General features: G+C 39.1%; 1 protein-coding gene across 1 annotated transcript in view; it reads left to right on the top strand.

Annotated features, from left to right (window-relative positions):
- Window positions 1–24471, top strand: part of HACD3 (3-hydroxyacyl-CoA dehydratase 3) — a 38365-nt gene that overhangs the window by 7737 nt on the left and 6157 nt on the right. The window contains exons 2-8 of the mRNA XM_019441756.2: window positions 9332–9374; window positions 11272–11345; window positions 12622–12786; window positions 14464–14515; window positions 15766–15876; window positions 21753–21880; window positions 24035–24147. Coding sequence (XP_019297301.1) covers window positions 9332–9374; window positions 11272–11345; window positions 12622–12786; window positions 14464–14515; window positions 15766–15876; window positions 21753–21880; window positions 24035–24147 — 686 coding nt within the window. The remainder of the gene's footprint in view (window positions 1–9331; window positions 9375–11271; window positions 11346–12621; window positions 12787–14463; window positions 14516–15765; window positions 15877–21752; window positions 21881–24034; window positions 24148–24471) is intronic.

Genomic DNA, 24471 nt, shown 5'->3' with positions numbered 1-24471 from the left:
GCCACCCAGGCGCCCCGCGTTTTAAAGTGTAAGTAGAATTTGGATTCCAAAAAGGGAGATTGACCGGGATATGTACTGTTATGTTTACCCAATTGAATATGATGCAGCTGTAAAAAGAACAAGTGAGGTCTCTATGAACTGGTGAGGATTGGGTTAGGTGAAAAAAGCAGGTATGTGAGAATGTATATTATATGCTATGTTTAATGTAGAATGAAAGGGATACAAGAATATGTGGGTGTATTTACTTATTTTTTGGAAGACGTGTACGCATACGTATAAAGGAAAGATTCACCGGAAACTACTGAAATGGTTACCTATAGGTGGTGAGCGGGAATGTGGTAGAGGGAGATAGCTTTAAGACAGGACTTCTGAAGATACATTTCTACAAAGTTTGACTTTTGGACAATGTGAGTATTTTACGTATTCAAAAATAGAACTCAATAAAAAAGAATACAGTGGCAAATCTTGAAATTCAAAAGTAGAATCAAAAGGACCTAACTATATTTCAAGTGGATACCATAGCCATCCAGATGAGTAAGTTAATGCAAGTAACGATTGAACACAGTACTCTGATTCTTCAGTAGAATACATTCTGAGAACAAAAAGAACTGCAAAAAAATGTTATACTTTACTCAGTAGGTTTATTGTAAGTAAAAATAGATATATAATTCAGAAACTTTTTGAGGATCACACAAATAAGTAAATAGGTTAATGCTATTAGGAACCAAGATTTTCACTGTAAGTAAAAAGATAAAAATGTTGAGTGACAGAAGATGAGAAGCTCTATAATAGTAAATTTGAATTGGAAATTTAAATATGACAATGTGATTTTAAAAATTCCTAGCTAGACACTAAAAATGAGCATGGAGTATACCTCAATGTGCCAGATCCTGTTTCCCACTAAATGCACTAAGGCTCCTTGAAGAAATGGCAGAGTATTATAAGTCTGTGCTAGAGAAAAGTACATCCTCAAAAGCTACAAGGTCAAGTCAGAATAACATAGCAGCCAGTTTGAAGAGATTTCCACTGGCCAAATTTGTGATAATTTGAACATCAAAAAGAATAAGAATAGTAGTGGATTTTGGTAGAGAGGAGTAAAAAAGAAGATCCACCAGTTCATAGTGATAGTCAAAAAGAAATGAAGGTGGAGCTATGGGGGAGGCGGGGGAAGGGGACAGGAGGTAGGCGTGGTTAAGCACCAGGGATCTGTAACTGTTCAGTATCTTGACTGTGATGGATAGAAGAACCTATACTTGTAGTGAAGTTGTATAGAACTCACACACATACACACAAATGAATACAAGTTAAACAGGGAAACTATGAAGAAGTTGAGTGGATTGTATCAATATCAATATCCTGATTGTGATATTATACAATACGTATAATTATGTATGTTATGTGCAATATGTATACAATGTATAATTATGTAAAATATCATTGGGAGAAGCTGGGCAAAGAGTACAAAGGATCTCTCAGTGTTATTTCTTATAACTGCATGTAGATTTACAATGATCTCAATAAAAATTTCAATTTAAAATAAAAGAGGGAAGGGAGAGAGAAAGGGGAAAAAAGCTCTTCCTTACACAAGAATGCCAGCTTAAAAAAAAAAAAATGAAGGAATGATTGAATTAGAAAATCGTTGTGGAGCCTCCAAATCAGGCAAGGATTAACAGTGGGTGACAGCTGGAGGAAAGAGAGAATAGGAGATGACAGTTAGATTACTTACTAATTGCAAAAGAAAAAGTACCTTTACAGTAGAGGGTTCTGGCAGTCCCCGTCTCTTAATCAAATGATCAAACTTAGTATCACCCATATGACAGTATTGGCTTCTTCTTATGATACCTTAAGAAGTATCCATATCAAAAAAAAAAAAAAAAAAAAAAGAAAGAAAAGAAAAGAAAAAAAAAGAAGTGCCTATATCACTTATGAAGTATTCTTGTCAAAAATGGTTAATATGAAGGAATGTACAGACAAATCCAGGACATGATATATTTTCTAAGACAACTGGCATGGATTAAACATAATAAAAGTAGAAGTCTGTATTAGGTTAAGATAGACATTAAACAGTCAAATGGGATTTATGATCCTTGATTGGATTCTGGATTGGTTTTTTTAAAAAAGTATACATGTAGTAGTGGTTTAAAGGCACCCATATCAAGAGCTCAGTTGAGAAGTGGACTCTATTTTCTCTTCCTTTGAATCTGGACAGGTCCTGTGGCAGCTTAACTAGTAGAATGCTGCAGAGTGATGCTGCAGTCAGTTCCAGACCTAACTTTTTTTAAGAGAACTGCCAGCTTATGCTTTCTCTCTCTTAGAACACTTGCTATTGAGACATTCCTTCCCAGAACTCAGCAGCCCCACTGTAAGAAACCCAGATCACAGAGAGAGGTCACACACACAGGTACTCTGGTCAGCAGCCCTAGCTGAACTCCCAGATGACAAGCAACATCAACTCTGAGCCATGTGAGTGGATGTTCAGCCCAATATACTATATATAGGCCTAGCCAGCATCCCGGGGAGCCATCCATCTGAGCCCAGTCAACCTGCATAGTTTCGCTTCAAGCCTCCAAGTTTTGCGTTACAGTAGAGAACTGAAACAAGTAAACGTTTTTTTCAGACAGTTGTTTGAATATAAACTGGTTGTTAGATGATACAGAATTTTTGTTCTTCAGTGTGAGAAAATTGTGGTAAGTATGTAGGAGAATATCGTCCTTTTTAGAAGAAGCGTGCTCAAATGTTTAGGGGTGAAGCGTCACGATGTCTGCAACTCATTGTGAGATGATTCAGAAAAATCATGTAGTAGAAAACGCAAGTGTGATTAAATACAAGCAATTGATGAATGGCATATGAGTATTCATTACACTCTTTTTTTTCCCCTCACTTTTTAAAGTGAACTTAAAAATTTCCAAAATAAAACACTGGGTTGAGACGCTTTTTGGCACGGATGCCCAACACCCACCTCTATGTTTGCTAATTCACTTAGAAGGACTCATGGGATTCAGCATATGGTTGTACTCCTGGCTAAGGTTTATGACAGTGAAAGGGTATATGATCAGCAAAGGATAAAAACACAGTGGAGCGTGGAGAAATCCACACACAGGGCTCCTCATCCTCCTCTTTCCTGTGAGGTTGTATACTTGAGTTGCTCTTTTTCCCAGCAGTGAAAAATGCAGTGACTTTTATGTAATGTTTCTGTCCATGGAAGCCCCTTACAGATGCAGCATCCATGTACCAAAATTGTAGACTCCCAGAAGGAAAGTTGGTGTTCACCATTAATCACATTGTAAGCACAATCTAGGCACAGTGAACCAACTGTTAGGTGATGGAGGAAAGCCAGGTTCCCAGATGCCAGCCAAGGGCTCATTTTGGAAACAGTCCCTTTTAAAGACAGCAGCCCCATGGTTGCTATGTAACTTTTTTGTGCATATATTAATCACACACATGCAAAATGAAATACGAATGGTTTAAATGAGATCTAAATGTCTAAAGGCTTAGGTAGCAGATAGTTCCCTGAACTCTGTAGCTCTGTCAGAAATTATGAAAATGGGATGCATTGATTTAACTTCAGTTCACTAGTTGTTGAGATAGTAGGAATTCAGAGATGAATAAGAGATAGCCCCTGCCATCATGGAGCTCAAGTCTAGAGGGGCCCATGCACCAATAAACAATAATTGCAGAACAGTGTGACAATTATTATAATGACAATAAAGACAAAGTAGTAAGGAAACTATTAATGTTGGAGGTGAGTAGGAGAGAAGAGGAATTAATATTTGGCCTGGACTTTGAAAGATGAATAGTATTCAACAGATAAGGAAGCTTAGAAGGGCATTCTAGTCAGAGGAAGAAAAGCAACCGGAATATGAGTGCTTACTAGCTGCCAGACTGTGCATGTTACTGTTCAATTCTTGCAACAATTTTGTGAAAAAAGTGGTGTTACTGTTGTTTTAAAAATAATGATGGCTGCTGGGGTGCCTGGGTGGCTCAGTTGGTTAAGCGTCTGAGTCTTGAACTGGCTCAGGTCATGATCTCAGGTTCGCGAGTTTGAGCCCCGTGTTGGACTCTGTGTTGTCGGTGCGGAGCCCACTTCAGATCCTCTGTGTCCCGCTCCCTCTGCCCCTCCCCCACTCACGTGTGTGTGTGTGTGTGTGTGTGTGTGTGTGTGTGTGTGTGCGTGCGCTCCTTCTCTAAATAAAGTTAAAAAAAAATAGTTGCTATGGATTTGAAAGTGAATGATAGAAATAAAAAGTGGTGTAATTAGGATTTGAACTCAGGTCCATCTAACTTCAGAGTCACCTTTTACCCTTTTCCCTAACCACTCCTCTTTTCATAAGTAAAAGTACAATTTTTCTCTAGTGAAAGATGGGCTAGGTTGTGCAGATCCTAAAAACAACTAAAAATATTCAGTGAAAATCTGAAAATCTTCAAATCATCAAAGAGTGAACAGGTTAGAAATTAAAGTGGGAATTCTGGTAAAGCCGAATATAGAAACTGCTTTGCCCTGAGAACATTTGCTCAACTGAGTACACTTGAACTTTGCCCGACAGAGTGCAGGGGACAGAATAAGACCAAACCCCATCGAATATGCAATATGTAACAGGAAACCCTTCTTTGCACAAACTACTTCAGAGGACTATACTCTTAGGGTAGCGATGACCTAGAAGTAAATCCATCCCATCCCCTCCTCCCCAGATGTCTTATTAGCACTGAGTAAAGTGGAGGAAAAGGTCCTTGAAGAGTTAAAATCATTAGTTGGCTCTTAAAAGATTATGTAGCTCAAATACACTGTACAGTTTTGGAGATCTAAAAATCCTCAAGTCATGAATTTAGTTTAAAGTGGTCTCAATTGGTAGAGCCCATAGGTGCCTGGCAGAAGCAAATGCGGATCCCTGTGGTATAGCGATGCTGATATCAGATAAGAATTTTAGACAAAATGTATTTTTAGAGATTGAATGGTCAGTTCATAATGATAGAGGTTTCAGTTCACCAGGAAGGCAAAACAGTATTGTAGGTAACTAACGTGGCTTCAGTATTATGTAAAGTAACAGAAGTACAAGGAGAAATAGACGTTTACAGTAGTGTGATTTCTCAGTAATTGATAGAATAACAAGGTAAAATTCAGTAAAGATATAGATTATGTGAGTAAATAGTTACCAGTAAACCCAGTAGACATATGTAGAACCCTGTGTCTAACAATTCTAGAACACACATTCAAGTACACTCAGAACATTTACACGATTTGATTGTATACTGCTTCCTAATGCAAGTCTCCACAAATTTGAGAGGGTTCAAATCACACAGAGAATATCCTCTGACCACAATGCAGTTGAGGTAGAAATTGATAATAAGATGACTAGAAAATCTCATGTATTTTGGAAATTAAATACTTCTTAGTAACCCATGTATCAAGAAAGAAACAGTAATGAATATTAGAAAATATGTTAGACTGAATGATAATGAAAATAATAATTCAAAGCTTGAGAGATGCAACAAAGTAGAGGTTGGCAGGAAATTTATATTCTTTTTTTAAAAAATTGTAGTTGACAGGGGCTTGGCTGAGTGTCTGACTCTTGATTTTAGCTCAGGTCATGATCTCACGGTTCGTAGAATCAGCCCTGCATCGGGCTCTGCACTGACAGCGCAGAGTCTGCTTGGGATTCTCTCTCTCTCTGCCCTGTTCCCCCTCAAAATAAATAAATAAACAAACATTTAAAAAGTTCTTAAATCTTAGCAAAGTATTTTCTTTTTTCTTTTTTTTTTTTTTTTTGGATAAATACCCAGAAGAAGAGTCGCTGGATTGTATGGTAGTTCTATTTTAATTTTTTGAGGAAACTCCATACTGTTTTCCATAGTGGCTGCACCAATTTACATTCTCACCAACAGTACATGAGGGCTCCCTTTTTTCCACGTCCTCACCAAGATTTTTTTTTTTTTTTCTTTTGGATAATAGCCATTCTGACAGGTGTGACATGATAATCTCATTGTACTTTTGATTTGCATTTCCCTGATGATTAGTAATGTTTAGCATCTTTTCATGTGTCTGTTGGCTATCTGTATGTCTTCTTTGGAAAAATGTCTATTCATATCCTGGGCCCCTTTTTTAAATTGGATTTTGTTTCTGTGTTGAGTTGTATATGAGTTCTTGATATATTTTGGATATTAATCCCTTATGGGATATATCGCTTACAAATGTTTTCTCCCATTCAGTAAGTTGCCTTTTTGTTTTGTTAATGGTTTCCTTCACTGTGCAAAAGCTTTCTGGTGTGATGTATGTGTTTGGTTTTGCTTTTGCTGTCCTTGCCTGAAAAGACAGATGTAAAAAGTATTTCAAAGATGAATGTCCAGGAATTTACTGCCTATGTGTTCTTTTAGAAGTTTTATTGTTTCAGGTCTTACATTTAAATCTTCAATCCATTTTGAGTTTATTTTTGTATACGGTATAAGAAAGTGGTCCAGTTTCATTCTTTTACATGTAGCTGTCCAGTTTTCCTGACACCATTGATTGAAGAGACTGTCCTTTTCTCATTGCATATTCTTGCCTCCTTTGCCATAGATTAATTGACCATGGAAGCTTGGGTTTATTTCTGGGTTTTCTATTCTGTTCCATTGATCTGTGTCTATCTTTGTGCCAGTACTCTACTGTTTGGTTACTATAGCTTTGTAGTATAGTTTGAAATCAGGCAGCATGATGCCTCCTGCTTTCTTCTTCTTTCTCAAAATTGCTTTGGCTATTTGGGGTCTTTTTGTGGCTCTGAACAAATTTTAGGATTATTTATTCTAGTTCTGTGAAAAATGCCATTGGTATTTTGATAGGGATTGCATTTAGTCTGTAGACTGTTATTGGTAGTATGGGCATTTTAATAATATTAATTCTTACAATCTATGAGCCTGGAATATCTTTCCATTTATTTACATCATCTTTCAATTTTTTTCACCTGTGTCTTACAGTTTTCAGAATCCAGGTCTTTTACCTCCTTGGTTAAATTTATTCCTAGGTATTATATTCTTTCTGATGCAAGTGTAAATGAAGTTGTTTTCTTAATTTCCATTTCTGATAGTCCATTATTAGTGTATAGAAATGCAGCAGATTTCTGTATATTGATTTTGTATCCTGCAACTTGATGGAATTCATTTATTAATTCTAGTAGTTTTTTTGGTGGAGTCTTTAGAATTTTCTGTATTTATTAGCTTCATGTTATCTGCAAATAGTGACAATTTTACTTCTTTTTTTTAACCAATTTGGATGCCATTTATTTATTTATTTATTTAGTCTGATTTCCAGTACTATGTTAGATAAAAGTGGGGACAGTGGGTGTCCTTGTCTTTGTGATCTTAGAGAAAAGCTTTCAGCTTTTCATCATTGAGTATGACATTAGCTATGAGTTTGTCTTATATGGCCTTTTTTATGTTGAGGTGTATTCCCTCTGTACACTCTTTGTTGAGAAGTTTAATCATAAATGATAATAAATTATATCATTGTATTTATCATTGGATGTTGGATTTTGTCAGATGTTTTTTTTATCTATTGAGATGATCATGTATGTGGCTTTTATCCTTCATTCTGTTAATGTGGTGTATCATGTTGATTGATTTTAGTATATGGAAACATCTTTGCATCCCTGGAATCAATCTCAATCATGGTGTATGATCCTTTTAATGTACTGTTGATTTAAGTTTGCTAATATTTTGTTGAAAATTTTTGTTTCTGTATTTATCAGAGATATTGGTCTGTAATTGTGTGTGTGTGTGTGTGTGTGTGTGTGTGTGTGTGTGTGTGTGTGTATAATCTCTTTTCTCTGGTTTTGGTATAATGGTAATGCTGGCCTCACAGAATAGGTTTGGAAGCGCTTCTCCTCTCCAAGTTTTTGGAATAGTTTCAGAAAGATAGGTATTAACTCTTCTTTAAATGTTTGGTATTTACCTGTGAAGCCATCTGGTCCTGGACTTTTGTTTGTTAGTAGTTTTTTGGCTGCTGATTCAATTTTATTCATTTTTCCTTCCAAGTGATTTAGAGTATAGGAAACATACCCAGTTTGGGCAAGAAGTGACCTCGGTAGGAAATTTACCTCCAGACATTCTAGAACTTTAGATTTAATGAGAACAGCTATATCAAAACCCTGTTTCCATTACTGAGGGACTATGTCCCTGGAAGTGTAGCCTCTTTTACTGAGGTTTCCTAACTGCCTCTTCCTGTGAAAGAGAAGATCATCTAGATTTTTAGCTCCTTTCCGTGAGCATCTCAGCCTGAAGTCTGTACTCCCACTAGGGAGGTTCTTAACATAAAGTTCGGCCCAGTTGCTCGCCCCCACCTACCCCAGCCTTTGTTCTTTCCCTTTTCTTAACACTCTTGGCTGTGAATAGACCCTGCAGGCTCCCACTCCCCATGAGTATACCCCCTCTCCAACCTTCTCTCTGTCTTGTCGGTTTCCTTCAATGCATGATGGAGCTCTCAGCACAGAGAACTGAGCCTACAGGGGAAAAATTAAATGAATTAGTTATGTCACTGGAAACACGCTGCTCCCTGATTATTAACTTTGAGCTGGGAGGTAGGAGGTGAGTAGTTTCTTATCCATTGATAAAAGAGTTTCACTTTAAGTTATGAAGTTAAAGGCACGTATCAACTTCTGGGAATAAGTGAACAATTTGGAGAATTTAATCTCTTCTAGTGTTGGTTTGGATGGGGGCTAAGAGCATGAGGAGCATGAGGTGAGGGCACTGTACATTTCAATTTGAACCAATCCCCTGTGACTGTCAGCCCTTCTCTCTACTTGTTGGAATTAATTGACTCTTCATGTTGCATTATAGGCCCCACCTTTGGTGAAACTTGCCCCAGCCATTCGATTCTTGAGCTTGCTCTCTTATTAGTGCCCATAATACTCACTGCTTTTTACTACTCTCTTGGTTTTGAGCATATGTTATTTGATACTATTTGATATCTTCTCACAGGAAATGACTCATCTGTTCCACTAGATTCTGTGCCTCCACAGCTCAGGGACTGAGTCTTGGAAATCTGAGTATTCCCTGGAAGCACCTCACATAGCACCTTGTGCCATTTGCCATTAGCAGAACGAACTGACTCAGTATCTGATAGTTCTGCACAGTGAGAACAGTTTAGGGTTCTTCTTGCAGAAGCCTGCAATCTCAGATGGGTACGGATAGGCACGGAGAAATCCCGTACAGAGCTGTGAATAAACAACTAGATGTATTTTCTGGAGGAGGCGTAGGTAGGAGGTCAAGTCCCTAAGGGGGAAGGATGGAGGGAAGTAAGCCCGGTGTTAATTTCATTTTTCTCTTATTAAAATGCCCTTCTTGCATCCTTGGTCTCTTTTCACAGAATCCTGCCATCAGCATCACTGAAAATGTGCTGCATTTCAAAGGTCAGTATCCGGGCAAATGCTCCCCGCTTTCTACACAGCTACAGAGGTGTGGTGGTGGTTTCTTTTTCTTTTTGTCTATTTGTTTTATTCACTTTCTATTGATGCTCACCTCTCTGCTGCTCTTGGGGTAAACTAGATCGTTTTGAAATACATGATTGAAAAAGTCAAAGAACTTATTTAAAGTCCCACTTTTCTCTTGGAGAGGCAGTAGATAGAGCAAGAAAGAATCCCGAGCTGGAAATCAGGAGATCTATCTTCTAGTTCTAATCCCGCTATCACCTTGGACAACTTACTGCCTTCTGTGGACCTATAAAATGAAGGTATTTGGTTATAATCTGTGTTTCTCAAACTTTAGGACCTATGGACACCTGAAAATATGTCCTAAGGATCCTCCCAGGCCATAGGCCCCAGTTTGAGAAAACATGTTAAGAATTAAATATGGTCACTTTAAGTGATACTTGGCTCTATTGCAGCTGTGAACATGGCCACAAACAAAGCCGCTAAACTTGTATGTCAGTAGTTGATTATAATGTAGCCATCTAGATGATCCAGACTATGATTTTTTTTTAAAGATTATAATCAAAACAAAAAATAGAAATTTTCTGAATAGATTTTGCAGCTCCCTGATATGGTACACTCAAAGGCCAGTTTAAGAAACATGGCATTCTGGATGATACCTCGAGCCTTTGTTGCTCTGACAGTCTTTGTTTCTGTGAACTTGCCTCTGTCTCCTTTCTCCTTAGTTTGTCAGCAGATATGCTGCTGAGCCTGAGAGGGTAGGTCCAGATTCATTGTCACCCAATGGGATGGGATTCTCCCTGCTCTCTCTTTGTTCTAGTTCTTTGGAATGCCATTACTAAGAGACTGGGGTTATGGGATATTGACGAGTTTCTGCTTTACTTGAGATTCCATCTACCTTGGTATATTTGCATGAAAGCACAGCCTGGCTTTCGTATCTGCTTTTCAAGATGAGAACATTTGTAGCAGCTCAGATTTTTGGGGTGTTATACATTTGGGAGAGGAAGTTGAGTGATGAAAGTGTATCTTGCCAGTTGGAGATTATGGACTGCTCAACCTTAAGGAATTTATGGTCCTAGAGAACAGTAGCCACCTGTATATAGCAGATATTAGGCAAGTTGTACCACATATGGCCAGATGAGGAATGAGAATCCAGGAGGGAACCAAATGATAGACAAGTCAGAGAGTTAGAGAGGAAGGGATGTCTAGCAGTCATTGGCACCTAGGCACGGCACCTGCTTGATTTGGGGAAAGGAGCCATGTCAAAGCACAGGAATGGTGTAATGGGCAACCCAGGGATTTTCATCCCAGATCCATTTATCCTCTCTTAGAAATGAGCCGAGGAAATTATATTTCTCTTTTTCATTCCTTTTGGGATGTGCTAAAGGAGAAGTGAGCATCTCCTTTTTCTGTCGTTGGTAGGGAGATGTTAGATTCAGAGCTTTCTCTGAGACAGTCCAGCACTTCCGTGTTCTCCACACAACTCTCCTTAACTGCAGTCAAGAGAATACGCCCACCTGATATTTCTCTGTTCTGAATTCAGCACCAAAGTAAATGTGAAAGTTAAATTTATATCTATGTGATACCTTTGGCTTTGCTTTCTGTATTGCTTTTCCTGCCTCTTATTTGTACTGGGTATTATCAAGGCCACATTGGAAGATTCAGTAAATATTCTGGAACTGATCATTAGAAGGACATGTGGAGACAAAACTTTGTCTGGGATTCGGCTTATCTAGCTGTCGAGTAGCTCTGCTCACAAGCCCCTACTCATTTTGGAAGGACCCATTATTATTTGTATGCTTCTGAAAGAACTGCACCAAGCTTTTGGATGGCCTTGCTCTGCCTGTTCACATTGTAACCCACATTTCTTTCTTTTTAGCTCAGGGACATGGTGCCAAAGGAGACAATGTCTATGAATTTCACTTGGAGTTCTTAGACCCTGTGAAACCAGAGGTATGTTTTCTCTTTTCTCACTCCCTTTCCATTTTAGGAAATAAATGCTAGTAGTTTAGTAAAATAGGAGGGCAAGGGTTGTGGGGGGAAATAAGATGAAAACCAAAGGAGAATATGGTTCTTTTATTGGGAACTGAGCCCAGATTTTAGCTGCAAAGGAGTAGGAAAGTCAGAGAACCTGAGGTGATTAGCAGTGCAAACAAGTCTCTTCACTTCTTTGAGTTACAATTTCCTCGTGTGTGTTAAATGGATGATTGGACTAAGTAATCTTTAGGGTCCTTTCCAGCTCTGATGTTCTGTGGTTTTTAGTGAAGACAGAGGGGTGTGGCGCTCACAGGGAGCAGAGTTACGTAAGCTAGGTAAAGCCCACGCCAGGGGCTTACTTTCATGTGACTTTGTCACAGGGGCAGTAGAAATCCGAAAAGGTGGAGGCAGCTGACCTTCAGAAAGAATGCTGGAAGTATAATTGAAGTTCCCTTTCTCTCAGAACTCGAGGAAGTTTTTCTGACAGGAAGAGAGAGAATCTCACAGATGGTGTATTGAAGTTTCTGGAATTACTCTCTTATCTCTGGGGGCCTGGGCATATTGACCTCTCTGTGCAGGAGGGGTCCGTTGTTTTGGTTGTTTTAATAGCCAGCAATAGTGTAAGGGATAGAGAACCTGTCATAGGTCTTGCCTTGGAGGTAAGGAAGGAAGAGGCTATGTGGAGGAATAATGAACTGGAACAGCCTCTCAGAATTTGAGTTTTGTTGGGAAGATGCCCTAGGCTGGCCCTTGTGATAGAGTTGTCATTATCCACCAAGTATCCACTAAGTTCCAGTCTTGAGTAGACCTTTCTAAAAAACGAGGGCTCGCTAGGCCAGGGAGTGTTGACCACTTGAATTCAGTCATCTTCATGGGAGAGAAATGTGGACAGTGAGGATGCACTGAGAGAGTGATTGGAAGTCATGCCTTGCATGATACAGGTCTGGCAGGAGGTTCGCCTGGTTTCCTCCAGGAAAACCGGAACCATATGCCTTTCTCACCCTGATTTCCTCTGAAGTCATTTGCTGGAGGAATCAAAGAAACAGAGCGCCATTCTTAGCAGTTCCTGGCTATCCCAGCCCTTGGTCCAGATGTTCTCCTTGCATCACGGCTTGTAGGAACGGAGGAGGAAGGGGAGTGAGCATATATTGTGAGCTTCTCTGGGTAGCTACACTGGCTTGGTGCACTTGTCGCAGGAGGAGTGAGGGATGGGAAGGCAAGGGCACTCTCACATTCTCACTTTCTCTTCTAGCCGGTTTACAAACTGACCCAAAGGCAGGTAAACATTACAGTACAGAAGAAAGTGAGTCACTGGTGGGAGAGACTCACCAAGCAGGAGAAGCGCCCACTGTTTTTGGCCCCCGACTTTGATCGCTGGCTGGACGAGTCTGATGCGGAAATGGAGCTCAGAGCCAAGGTCAGTAAGGACCTGGATCCTAGTAAAGATCTAGACAAATCATAAAGAACACAAGTTATTTGGGCTACCTCAGATACCTATTTGGTAGGTGTCTTTATCTATCTGATAGAATAAAGACAGATTGAGTTAAAGACACAAATTCAGTTAAAGACCTGGAAACATGGTTTTATAGAAGTACTGGACATGTATTTTGTATTTTGTCTCTCATCTGGGGTGTGTCGAATGTTTTTCTTGTGATTAGATGGGGTGATGGGTTTGGGGGGAGGGAGACCACAGAGGTTTAATTCTTACTGTGTCATATCAAGGGCACATACTATCAGCATGACTTATCACTGTTGATATTGATCTTGATCATCTGGCTGAGGTAACATTTGTCAGATTTCTCCACTGTAATGTTACTCCCCCACCTTTGTTTACTTTGTACTTTTTGTTTAAATTAAAAAAATATTTTTCAATGTTTATTTTCTTTTGAGAGAGACAGACAGAGCGTGAGCAGGGGAGGGGCAGAGAGAGAGGGAGACACAGAATCTGAAGGAGGCTCCAGGCTCTGAGCTGCCCGGCTCAAACCCACAGACCGCGAGATCATGACCTGAGCCAATGTCGGACACTTAAACCGACCGAGCCCCCCAGGTGCCCCTACTGTGTACTTTCTGGATGGAAGTCACTGTGCATAGCCCATGCCAAAGGAGTGAAGAGTGATGCTTTCCAACGTTAGGGTAGAGTGTCTACGTACTTTATTTGGAATTTTTCCACATGGGAGATTTATCTCCTCTTCCATTTATTTATTCAATAATTTGTTTATATCAGTATGGACTGGTGAATATTTTATATTTGGGTTATAACCCAGTACTATATTATTTATTTTGTTGTTTGTGTTGTTCCAGCTTTGGCTATTGGAAGCTTTTTCAGTTGACTCTTGTGTCCCTTTGACAAAGCTCCATCACTGTGGGGTGCTTTTTTTTTTTTTTTTTTTTTTGACATTCTTAATTTCTAGCACTATAAGCTGCTCCAGGCTTATCTTGTATATTCCCTGCTCCAGCCCTAGAGTCAGCCATTCTTCAAGGAGCTCTGTTCTTTTTATTGAAGGATAATAGTGGAAACCAAGATCTGGGCTCTAGATATTGCTTCTAGGCCCTCTTAGGTAACGAATGAGCAACTAACTATATGCGTGCATGCAAATCCTACCTATATTTATAAATATTTCTGTATGTATCTATCTATATATCGACCAGATGTGGGTTCTTACTGATGTTGGCGACATGATTTTAGCTTCTGGAAAAATTATACTAAAAATCTGGAAGTCTCAGAAACAACAACAACAACCAAAACTGCTGTCTATTTACTGCCTTAAAATTCTGTTTAGTTCCTACGACCGTGACACATCTTCTGGGTGTCTTTTCCAGCTCCATGATTCTAAGACTATCCACTTTGTAGTTTGGAAGCCAGCTGATTGGTTTAATTCTGTGAGCATTGGAAGGGCATTCTATGATGCTAGCACTACCTAGTAGGAGGAGTCAGGCTTTCTGGCATCATTAGCTAGGCCGTTTGCCCCAGTGAAATATGAACACAATTGGAGGAAGTGGCTTTGAGGGAGTCAGATCACTTATCCTGCATGTGGACTTTTGCAAGCATCTGGGAATCCTAACCTGTGTTCTTGGAAATCTGTCCAAATTCTAGGAAGAAGAACGCCTAAATAAACTAAGAATTGAAAGCCAAGGCTCCCCTGAAAGTAAGTTGCCCCCACGGCCGTGGGAGTTACCAGTTAACTAATGATAGAGATGGGGGTATGGAGGGGTGCGAACAACTGAGCCACCTAGGTGCTCCCTGATGAAATGAATTCTTTAGGATGGGGAAGTATAATACATTTTTGTAGTTTTGAAGAGAAAAGTGTAGTTACATGTTGCGAAAAGTCTGACTCTTTTGGCTTCGCAGGACTGGGTTGCGTTTAATTGAGCACACTATTTAGTGTGATTATGTGAGCATCAGCCAAGGGTTATATGCAGAATATCTGTAGCCTAGGAATAAATATGTAGCAGGAAAATTTGAACTCCATAGCTCTTCTCTTGAGAACTGTCCCATTTCCTGTGTCCTACCCCTTTGACTCAACCATGACTCTAAGCTCCTTACTCCTTCCTTAACTCTGTAATTGGCTGTGTCTTCATGAGCCTTAGGCTGCAGACAAAATTAATGTTCCTTATCCTCCTGCATCTCAGTCTGTAATTTTCCTTCTTTGGTTATATCCTCACCCTACCCATCTTCCAAAGCCCAGAGCAGGCATCGTCTCATCTATGCAGACTGCCTGATTCTGACTTCCCCAGCCTAATGTCATTTCCTCACCTCGAAATTGTCACAAGACATTACCTATTACTCTCTATTTTGTATTACAGCTTTCAGATTATAAGTTCTTTGAGGGCAACATCAAGTCTTAACATCTTTGAATCCCAGTAGTGCCCCTCAGTACCTTGCATGTTGGAGGTGTTCAGTTAATACTTGGTTGAATGAATATATGATCAAATGTCAGAATTCTTTTTTTCATTGTGTTCCTATTTCTTTGAGCTAGTTTGACCTGCATGGCCTTAAAAAAATTCCAGGTAGAAGAAACTATAGATAATATAAAAATGGTAAGAGCAGGAGCTGAGTATAGCTTTATTTACCTTCTTTAATGCCCTCTAAGGTGGTCATTCTTTGCCAGAAGTAATTTGTCTTTATTCTCCTTGGACTTATGTCTGTGTACTTACCCTTCAAGGCTATGAGGGGAAAGACTGCTAAAAACATACCTTGGAGTGCAATGTTCATAATTTTACCCATTTCTCTGTGGGACTAGGAGCCCAGGCTGGCACAGATCTGGGCCAGATATCTTTTTGGGAGCTTAGGGCACCCAGTGGGAAAGTGGGGAGAGGTCACCCAGGTATGCCCCCCATACTCCCTCCTGCTGCACCTACCGCTTGTAACAGTTTATTGTCTTGTTTTGCTTTTCAGCTCTTACAAGCTTGAAGAAAGGATACCTGTTCATGTATAATCTTGTGCAGTTCTTGGGATTCTCCTGGATCTTTGTCAACATGACTGTGAGGTTCTTTATTTTGGGAAAAGGCAAGCACAAAATTTCAACATTAGTTTTCTGTTTTCAGTAGTTTGACCTACTACTCACCAAAGGTACTAATAATACCCTGCCTCTGGTGTTAATAATAACCCCCCATGTTTGTGTAGCACACATGCCCTCCATTCTACTTTCATGTCTCTTATTTCCCTTGACCTTGTGAAACAGGCAGACTGGAGATTGTGTGCACAAGTAGACTGGAGATTGTGTGCACTTAACATGTGCAGAAACAGGCTTAGAAATGGTCCCCATTCACACAGCTGGCCGGAGGCACATCTTGGGCTAGCATTCCTTTCTCTGTTCACTATATGACAGTTCATTTATAACCAAATAGACTTATGTGGTAATTTCAGTGACAAAGTTATGCAAGTCCTATTCCAAAATTGAATGAAAGGACTATCATAAAGATGTTAGTTTTTGATGAATTAATTTATATGTTTAACAGAATTCTGGCAAAAGTAAAGACAATGGAAAGTTTTTGAGAATGTGATCTAAAATTATATTATGAACAATAAATAGGTAATAAAATTTGGAGGAAGAAAGGATAATGGGAGAGTACTTTCTCTGCCTGACAGGAGAGAATAATTAACATAGCAATTATTAAAAAAATAGAATGATCAGTAGAGCAGATTAGGTGGTCCACAAATAGCTCTTACATTATAATATATGTATGTATGTATATGTACACACACACACACACACACACACACACACACATATATATATAAATTATATAAATGTTATAAAAAAAAATAATGAATCAATGGAAAGGGAAATATTACCCAATACTTTTTTACTGGATGGGAATTCTAATAATATTTCCAGGGACAATTGGTTAGGTTTGGATACATGAGGCAGGCAAGGAATCTCTTTGACTCTTTTCCTTACATTGTATACAAAAATAAATTCCCCCAAAGGATTTGAGTCATGTATCAAAATTTTAAAACATAACAGAAGATATAAGTTAATGTTTATAACCGTCTCATGTGGAAGGTTAGTACTTTCCAAGGTTAAAAGTGTTAGCGGAAATCATGAAGAATAAGGTCAATATATTTGACTAAGTAAAATACCTAAATTCCTGTGTATCTAAAAATACCCCAGCTAAAACAACACTAAAGATTAAAAGCCTATTGAAGCTAGTAGCATGGGGATGAAGGGTTGGTGGAAAATTGCAACAAATACCAGCAAGGGTTGATTACCTATAAGGAATATGTTACAGATTGATCCAAAAATGTGACTTCATCCAATAGATAAATAAACAGAAGTCATGTGCAGGCAGTTCATAAAAGGAAGTAAAGCCATATTTAATGTACAGAAAATGTTTAACTCAATAATGGTGAAGGAAATAAAAATAAGATTTTTATCAGTTTTTCAAAGTTAAAAAAGATACCTAATTCAAGAGGACATATGCTAAAATACACAGTAGTGGCTACTGGGAGGGTACATAAATATGACTCTCTTGGAAAATCATTCGGCAAAGCACATCAGGAACCTTAACTGTTCATATCCTTAACCCTGGTTATTTCACTTCTGGGAATATGTTCTAAAGAAATCATTGAAACTACAAAAACAGCTTTTTCAAAAAGATATACATTATGGCATTACTTTTATTAATGACAAGTTAGAAACTACCTAGATGTCCGCCAACGAGGGATTACTTTAGAATACTTACTCAGTGGAATGATGAGAAGCAGATATAAAATATTCAAGGAGTTTGTAGTGACATGGAGAAATATGATAGGCTAAGAAAGTAATATATAAAGTTGTTCTTCCAGCTTCATCACATCTGCATAAAAAGCGGAAACAACTTAACCAATACATGCAAAAAGATCGGAAGGAAATGCACCATTTCAGATGGTTTGGATGTGGATAATTTAGACATTTTCCCTTATTTTATAAAATAAAAATGAGGAAAAATATAAGTATAATGGAATATATAAACTCTGTTTTAAAAGAGGGAAAAAAAGTCCTAGAGTCTGTTTAATTTTCAGTCCTAAATTTTCCAATCTGAGGTTGGTAGTACGTGAACTGCAGTTAGCTCAAGAGTCATTTGAAAGAAGCGCATGTTGTTTTTCCAGCCTTCTCAACACCTTAGAATCCTGCAAAGCACAGTGGCAGGAAAAACTTCCCAGCTGCCTAGTGTCTTACAGCCCCAAGTGATCAGAGGTTTACAGATGAGTTACTTAAAAAAAAGAAGGCAAGTCTCAGACCTGTAGTTTTTATTTCTCTGGGTTTATCCCAAGGTCCATGGAATGAATAGGGACATGCAAATACATAAATAATTTAACATAGTTAGATGGATTCTCCACGTTCCCGTGCAAGCCTGCTGGCCATCAAGTGATCTAGTCCAGAAGCTCCTAAGTTATTTGGGTCATGTGTTTAAGCTGCTTGGATTTGTAATTTCTATTTTGGCGCTCAACCCCTTCCTAACCCCCTTCTGGAATGGAGCTGCTGGTTTAATTCTTCCCTTATCAGCCCTCAAAAACGTAGTAAGGACTTGGGGCCTGGCACTCAATTTGCCCTTAACACTTTTCTCCTTTTGAACAAAGGGTGTTGGGAAATAGCAAATACCACACATATATACTTGGTTTTTCACATAAGCACGTATTTCCCAAACTTCTTATGCTAAGGAAACAGAAGCAAATTCTTGGGCTTATGTAGAAACCTTTGTTTGAGCTTATCTAGCTCCCTGTTAAGGAATGCTTTTTTTTTTTTTTTTAAATGTTTATTCATTTTTGTGAGAGAGAGAGAGAGGAAGACACAGAATCCTAAGCAGGCTCCAGGCTGTCAGCTGTCAGCACAGAACCCGACACGGGGCTCGAACCCACAAATGGCAAGATCGTGACCTGAACCAAAGTCAGATGCTTAACTGAGCCACCCAGGCACCCCAAAGGAATACTTTTTTTTCTTAGTAAAATTATTTTTTTTCTAGCTATAAAAATGTGTTATAGAAAAATCAGAAAATAAAGACTTAAGACATTCTCCTATAATCCCATCTATGACAGCAACAGATTCTTGGCATCCTGATGTATATTTTTCCAACCCACAAAATTTCCTTAGGAGCAATTCCTGATATGGAATTGCAGGATTAATGGCAAATTGTTTTTAAGGATTTTCATGTATACTGTGCAGATATACTATATTATACTACCACTATTTAAATCTGTATCTCATTGACAGATGAGTGCCTTTTGCTACTTAAAACAATTTTTTTTTTTCCAAATCATCAAAGTAAGTGTGCTGATTGAAGCAAATTTGGAAAGTGAGGGAAACCAGGTGGAGGTGTGGGGGAAAAGAAAGGAAGGTGAATAAGCCATTGTCCATCTCTTTAATATATCCATACATTTCCTTTTAGTTGTTGTTCTCCTACAGTTAAAAATTTTAGGGCACCTGGGTGGCTCAGCCCGTTGGTTGGGCTGCCAACACTTAATTGTGGCTCAGGTCATGATCTCCCAGTTTGTGGGATCAAGTCCCATGTCAGGCTCCTTGCTGACAGTGCAGAGCCTGCTCGGGATTCTTTCTCTCCCTTTCTCTGCCCCTCCTCCACTCACGCGTGTCCACGTGCACACACTCTCTCTCTCAAAATAAATAAACTTTAAAAAGTTATAGTCATACTGTGTACACAAATTTCTGTCTTGTTTTAAAAATAAAATTATAAATGGGGCGCCTGGGTGGCTCAGCTAGTTAAGCGTCTGACTTCAGCTCAGGTCATGATCTCACCGTCTGTGGGTTCAAGCTCTGCATCAGGCTCTGTGCTGACAGCTCAGAGCCTGGAGCCTGCTTCAGATTGTGTCTCCCTCTCTCTCTGCCCCTCCCCCGCTTGCTCTCTGTCTCTCAAAAATAAAACATTAAAAAATTTTTTAAATAAAAAATTATAACCATTTTAATGTTATTAGTATTCTTTGTAACTATCATTTTAGAAGCCAGATTTCTAGTCCTGAATTGAAACAGGGATGAATTTCCTATAAAATCAGAGCAAAGCCACAAGATCTAGTTTTTGTTCACCATATGCCAAATCTTTTTTTTTTTTAATTTTTTTTAATGCTTATTTATTTGTGAGAGAGAGAGACGGAGCACGAGTGGGGGGTGGGGTGGAGAGAGGGAGACACACAATCCAAAGCAGGCTCCAGGCTCCAAACTGTCAGCACAGAGCTTGATGCGGGGCTTGAACCCACAGATGGTGAGATCATGACCTGAGCCAAAGTCTGATACAGGCGCCCCCCCCATATATACCAAATCTTAAGTCACAGCTTTCTATTTCAACATGGGAGGTTCTCATGTTTCAAAGATTTGTCCAGGAGAAATGCCACCTTAAAGGGAATTCCCTTAAAATGGACACCCGGATTTCACTGTGATTTGATTGGGATTTTGTCTTGGAAACAGGGAGATTTAAAATTAGAATAAAATTTTTATCTTATATATAGCAAAATTCACATTGTAATTTTGCATTAATTCTTCAAAGAAAAGAATTAGTCAAATTTTGAACTAAATTACTAGTGGAATTTTTCTGGCAAAATTACATAATACTGTATATACCATTCTTCATTTCACATTTGACTTTGTAGTAGGATTGTAAAGTGGATCATTTTTGCAAAAATAGTAGATGGTTTAAGTTTTTGGAAGGGCCTCTTTTATTTAACTAATATTTAAACCACATTCTTTCGAGGATCCTACAAGGGTCATCTTTGTTTGGCACCTGGCCTACCTGTGCCAGATCCTTGGAGGCGTTACTTGTATTTAATAGGCAGGAAGCCATGGGGCGCCTGAGGGGCTCGGTCAGTTTACCTTCTGAGTTCGGCTCACGTCATGATCTCACAGCTTGTGGGTTTGCATCGGGCTCTGTGCTGACAGCTCAGAGCCTGGAGCCTGCTTCGGATTCTGTGTCTCTCTCCCTTTCTGCCCCTCCCCTGCTCGCACTCTGTCTCTAAATAAATAAATAAACAAACAAACAAACATAAAATTTGTTTTTTAAAAGATAGGCAGGGAGCCAAAAATCCTAATAAACTCCTAAGGCCAAAGAATTGTCCTGCCCAAATTGTCAGCAGTACCCTGGTTGAGTAGCACGCAAAGAGGAATGTGGGGAGGCAGGAGGTCAAGTGAGGATCAATATGAAAAGTAAAGGATTTTATATTATGGTCCACTCAGAACTGATACCACATTGGCTGATGTCATATAGGCAATAACTGTCACTTTAAATATTACATACTATTCCATGAAGTAGATAAACTGTAGTTTACTCAAACTTTCCATACGCTTAGGCATTTAGACTCTTGGCACTTTAATGCACTTAGAAATGTTTCAGAGAGCAGCCTTATTCCTAAAAAGCTTTTGGTTTTTTCATTTTAGATTTTTTAGTTAGGATAGATTCTTAGAATAAGAATTATAGGGACGAAATAGACATAAATAAGGTTTTTGAAAGTTAATTTTATTTAGTATTTTTACACATCTGCGTTTGTTTATGATTGTACACTTTTGAGGTTTTTAAGAGGCTAGATTGCATTCAATATATGTGACATAATTTTAGCTTTAAATTCAATGAGATAATGGATCTGAAAAGACTTAGCCACTGTTCCTGATACATAGACTTTTCAGCTTATAATAACTGAAGTTTTTTTTTTTTTGCCTTTTAAAATGAGAAGGACATACAGGGTTTATGTGTTTTAACTCTCTGCTAACCAGTAGAGTTTACTATTTATGACTCCACAGGCCTGTTTCTCGCCAGCTTTGCTTGGATACTAAGCTCGAATCTGAGGGGCTGTTTATTTTACTTTTCCTTAAATTCCTTTCTTGTAAGGAGGTATCTAGTTTGAGAAATAATTCTGTTGGAATTTGCCATTTGATTTACCCTTAATGTATATTTGTCCCTTAGAGTCCTTCTATGACACGTTCCACACCTTGGCCGACATGATGTATTTCTGCCAGATGCTGTCAGTTGTGGAAACTATCAATGCAGCAATTGGAGTCATTAAGTCACCAGTGATACCTTGTCTTATCCAGGTATTGAGTAATTGACTTCTAGGGTGGGGAATGAAAGATTTCAGAATTTAGTAGGTACACCACAATTTGCTGAGAAGTCTCAGTTAGTAAAAATCTCTTTACACAAGAATAGCATTGTTTTTATCTGAAAAAAGAGGAAAACTGTAAGCCTCAGGGATAATTTCCAAAGTAGATTTTTGCCATTTCAGATCTGTGTTCTTTTTTTTGTTTGCTTGTTTATAATATCTTCATGAAATTATAAAGTGATAAAAAGGGCTTTAAAACTAGCAAAACTTGACTTTCAAGCAGGAGCAGAAAGACCTCACCCACAGTCTTCTCAGGTAGAGACATGCTTAGTCTCCTCCCATCTTGGGTAGGTGAAGGCAGTGTGATCCTAGGAGATCTTTTCACTTTGGACCTTCTTCCATATATGAAGGTAACATTTTTGATTTGTGTGGGGATTCTCCCCCTCACCATACATCTGTGTTATTTCCTAACATTTGGAAGATTGCTATCAGGAATAGGACATCAAAGTCTTTTAATTTCTTTGCCCTATTACCTACCTATGTGATTGTATACTATCAAATACCCCCCACCTGGAGTCGGGGGGAACCAGGTGATGGTTGGTTAGTCTTTTCCAGAGTACTGTTGTTTGTTTTTCTGTTTTTTTTTTTAATTTTTTTTTGTTTGTTTATCCATTTTTTTTTAATTTTTTTTTTTAATGTTTATTTTTGAGACAGAGAGAGACAGAGCATGAATGGGGGAGGGGCAGAGAGAGAGGGAGACACAGAATCGGAAGCAGGATCCAGGCTCTGAGTCATCAGCCCAGAGCCTGACGCGGGGCTCGAACTCACGAACCGTGAGATCGTGACCTGAGCTGAAGTCGGACGCTCAACCGACTGAGCCACCCAGGCGCCCCTGTTTATCCATTTTTGAGAGAGACAAAGCAAGAGAGAGGGAGAGGCAGGGAGAGAGGGAGACACAGAATCCAAAGCAGGCTCCAGGCTCTGAGCTGTCAGCACAGAGCCCGACACAGGGTTCGAACTCACAAACCTCGAGATCATGACCTGAGCAAACTTGACCACTTAACCAACAGAGCCACCCAGGCACCCCTGGTGTACTGTTTTTATACTTCTATTCTTTTATGGTACACCTGCTCCGGCATTCTGAGAGTATCCATTGCATGGTAAAGTGTGTTAATACAGTGGCCTTATTATTTCTAGGTTTTCTGTTCTCAGAGAGAGGCTGTTTTGTTCAGTCTAAAAAATAAAAGAGGATACAAAGTGACCCACTAATATGGAATAATATTTTTTGTACATCAAGGACTACTGTGATAAGAATGAGGATAGCATTTCTAGGGCAAGATGGAAGGGACAGATTGAGTTATTGTCATAATGCATGGCCCCAGGGAGTGCCAGTCACATAGAATGCAGTGTGAGTAAAACCTCCTGGAGTCGGACAGTGCCATGCGCACTAGCACGGACGAATCTCGGAAACAAAACATGGAGTAAGAAGTCACAGAATAATACATTCTGTTTCTTAAAGTTTAAAAACAGGCAAAGTGAAACGGTGTACTGTTTAGAAATATGTACATAACTAGTAAACCTCTAGAGAGACAAGATAGTAGTTACTTATGAGGGGCTGCCACACTGGTGATGTTCTAAAAAATTTTTTTTCTTTAATGTTTATTATTTGAGAAGAGACAGAGAGCAAGCAGGGGAGGGGCAGAGAGAGAGGGAGACACAGAATCGGAAGCAGGCTCCAGGCTCCGAGCTGCCAGCACAGAGCCTGACATGGGGCTCGAACCCACAGACTGCAAGATCATGACCTGAAGTGAAGTCGGCCACCTAACCGACTGAGCCACCCAGGCGCCCCCACAATGGTGATGTTCTTGTTCTTGGGTTACGCAGACACGGATGTCCATTTGGCAGTAGCCTTTAAACCGTGTTTGAACTATTCGTGATGATATGTATTTACATACATGCACACAGTCAGAAAGACTGATTTGGATACTTAACTTGTTCCAAAGCTGGAACAGAGAATTAAACTAGCTGAGCTCAGTCTTTTCCTATTTACCCTGAATTTAGTGGGGCTTGGTTTTGGGTGACACTTTTATATAGTTTTTGTGGAATATATTTTTAAACTTTTTTTCTCTCTTCTGGGTTCTTTTAATAGCTTCTTGGAAGAAATTTCATTTTGTTTATCATCTTTGGCACCATGGAAGAAATGCAAAACAAAGCTGTGGTTTTCTTTGTGTTTTATACATGGAGCGCAGTTGAAATCTTCAGGTGGGTAGAAATGCCAGCATGGTTGTTTGAATGCTTCTCCTTTCTCTGGAACAGCTCTCTTCTGGAGGGAGTTGTTTTATTCCGAGTCTCATTTGGTTTGAAATTAAGGTTCCACCTATGTGGAGAGTTCTAGCTGAATCTGTGAGCTCTGCAAAGGAGACACGCAGTTTTGTTTTGTTTTGTTTTGTTTTTTTAAAGCAATCATAATACCAGTGTAGGCACTGGAGAACAGAGGGAGGAGAGATCTGGAGAAATGAAAGACCCGTGTTACCCTTCTTGCTGTCTTGTTGGAAAGAGAGGACTCATCCACATGGAAATATTTTT

The sequence above is a fragment of the Panthera pardus genome, unplaced genomic scaffold (genome assembly GCF_024362965.1).
Source record: "Panthera pardus isolate Hobbes unplaced genomic scaffold, ASM2436296v1 HiC_scaffold_24, whole genome shotgun sequence".
NCBI lineage: Eukaryota > Metazoa > Chordata > Mammalia > Carnivora > Felidae > Panthera > Panthera pardus.
The sequence above is the reverse complement of the archived record's forward strand: the minus strand, read 5'-3'. Positions and strand labels throughout refer to the sequence as shown.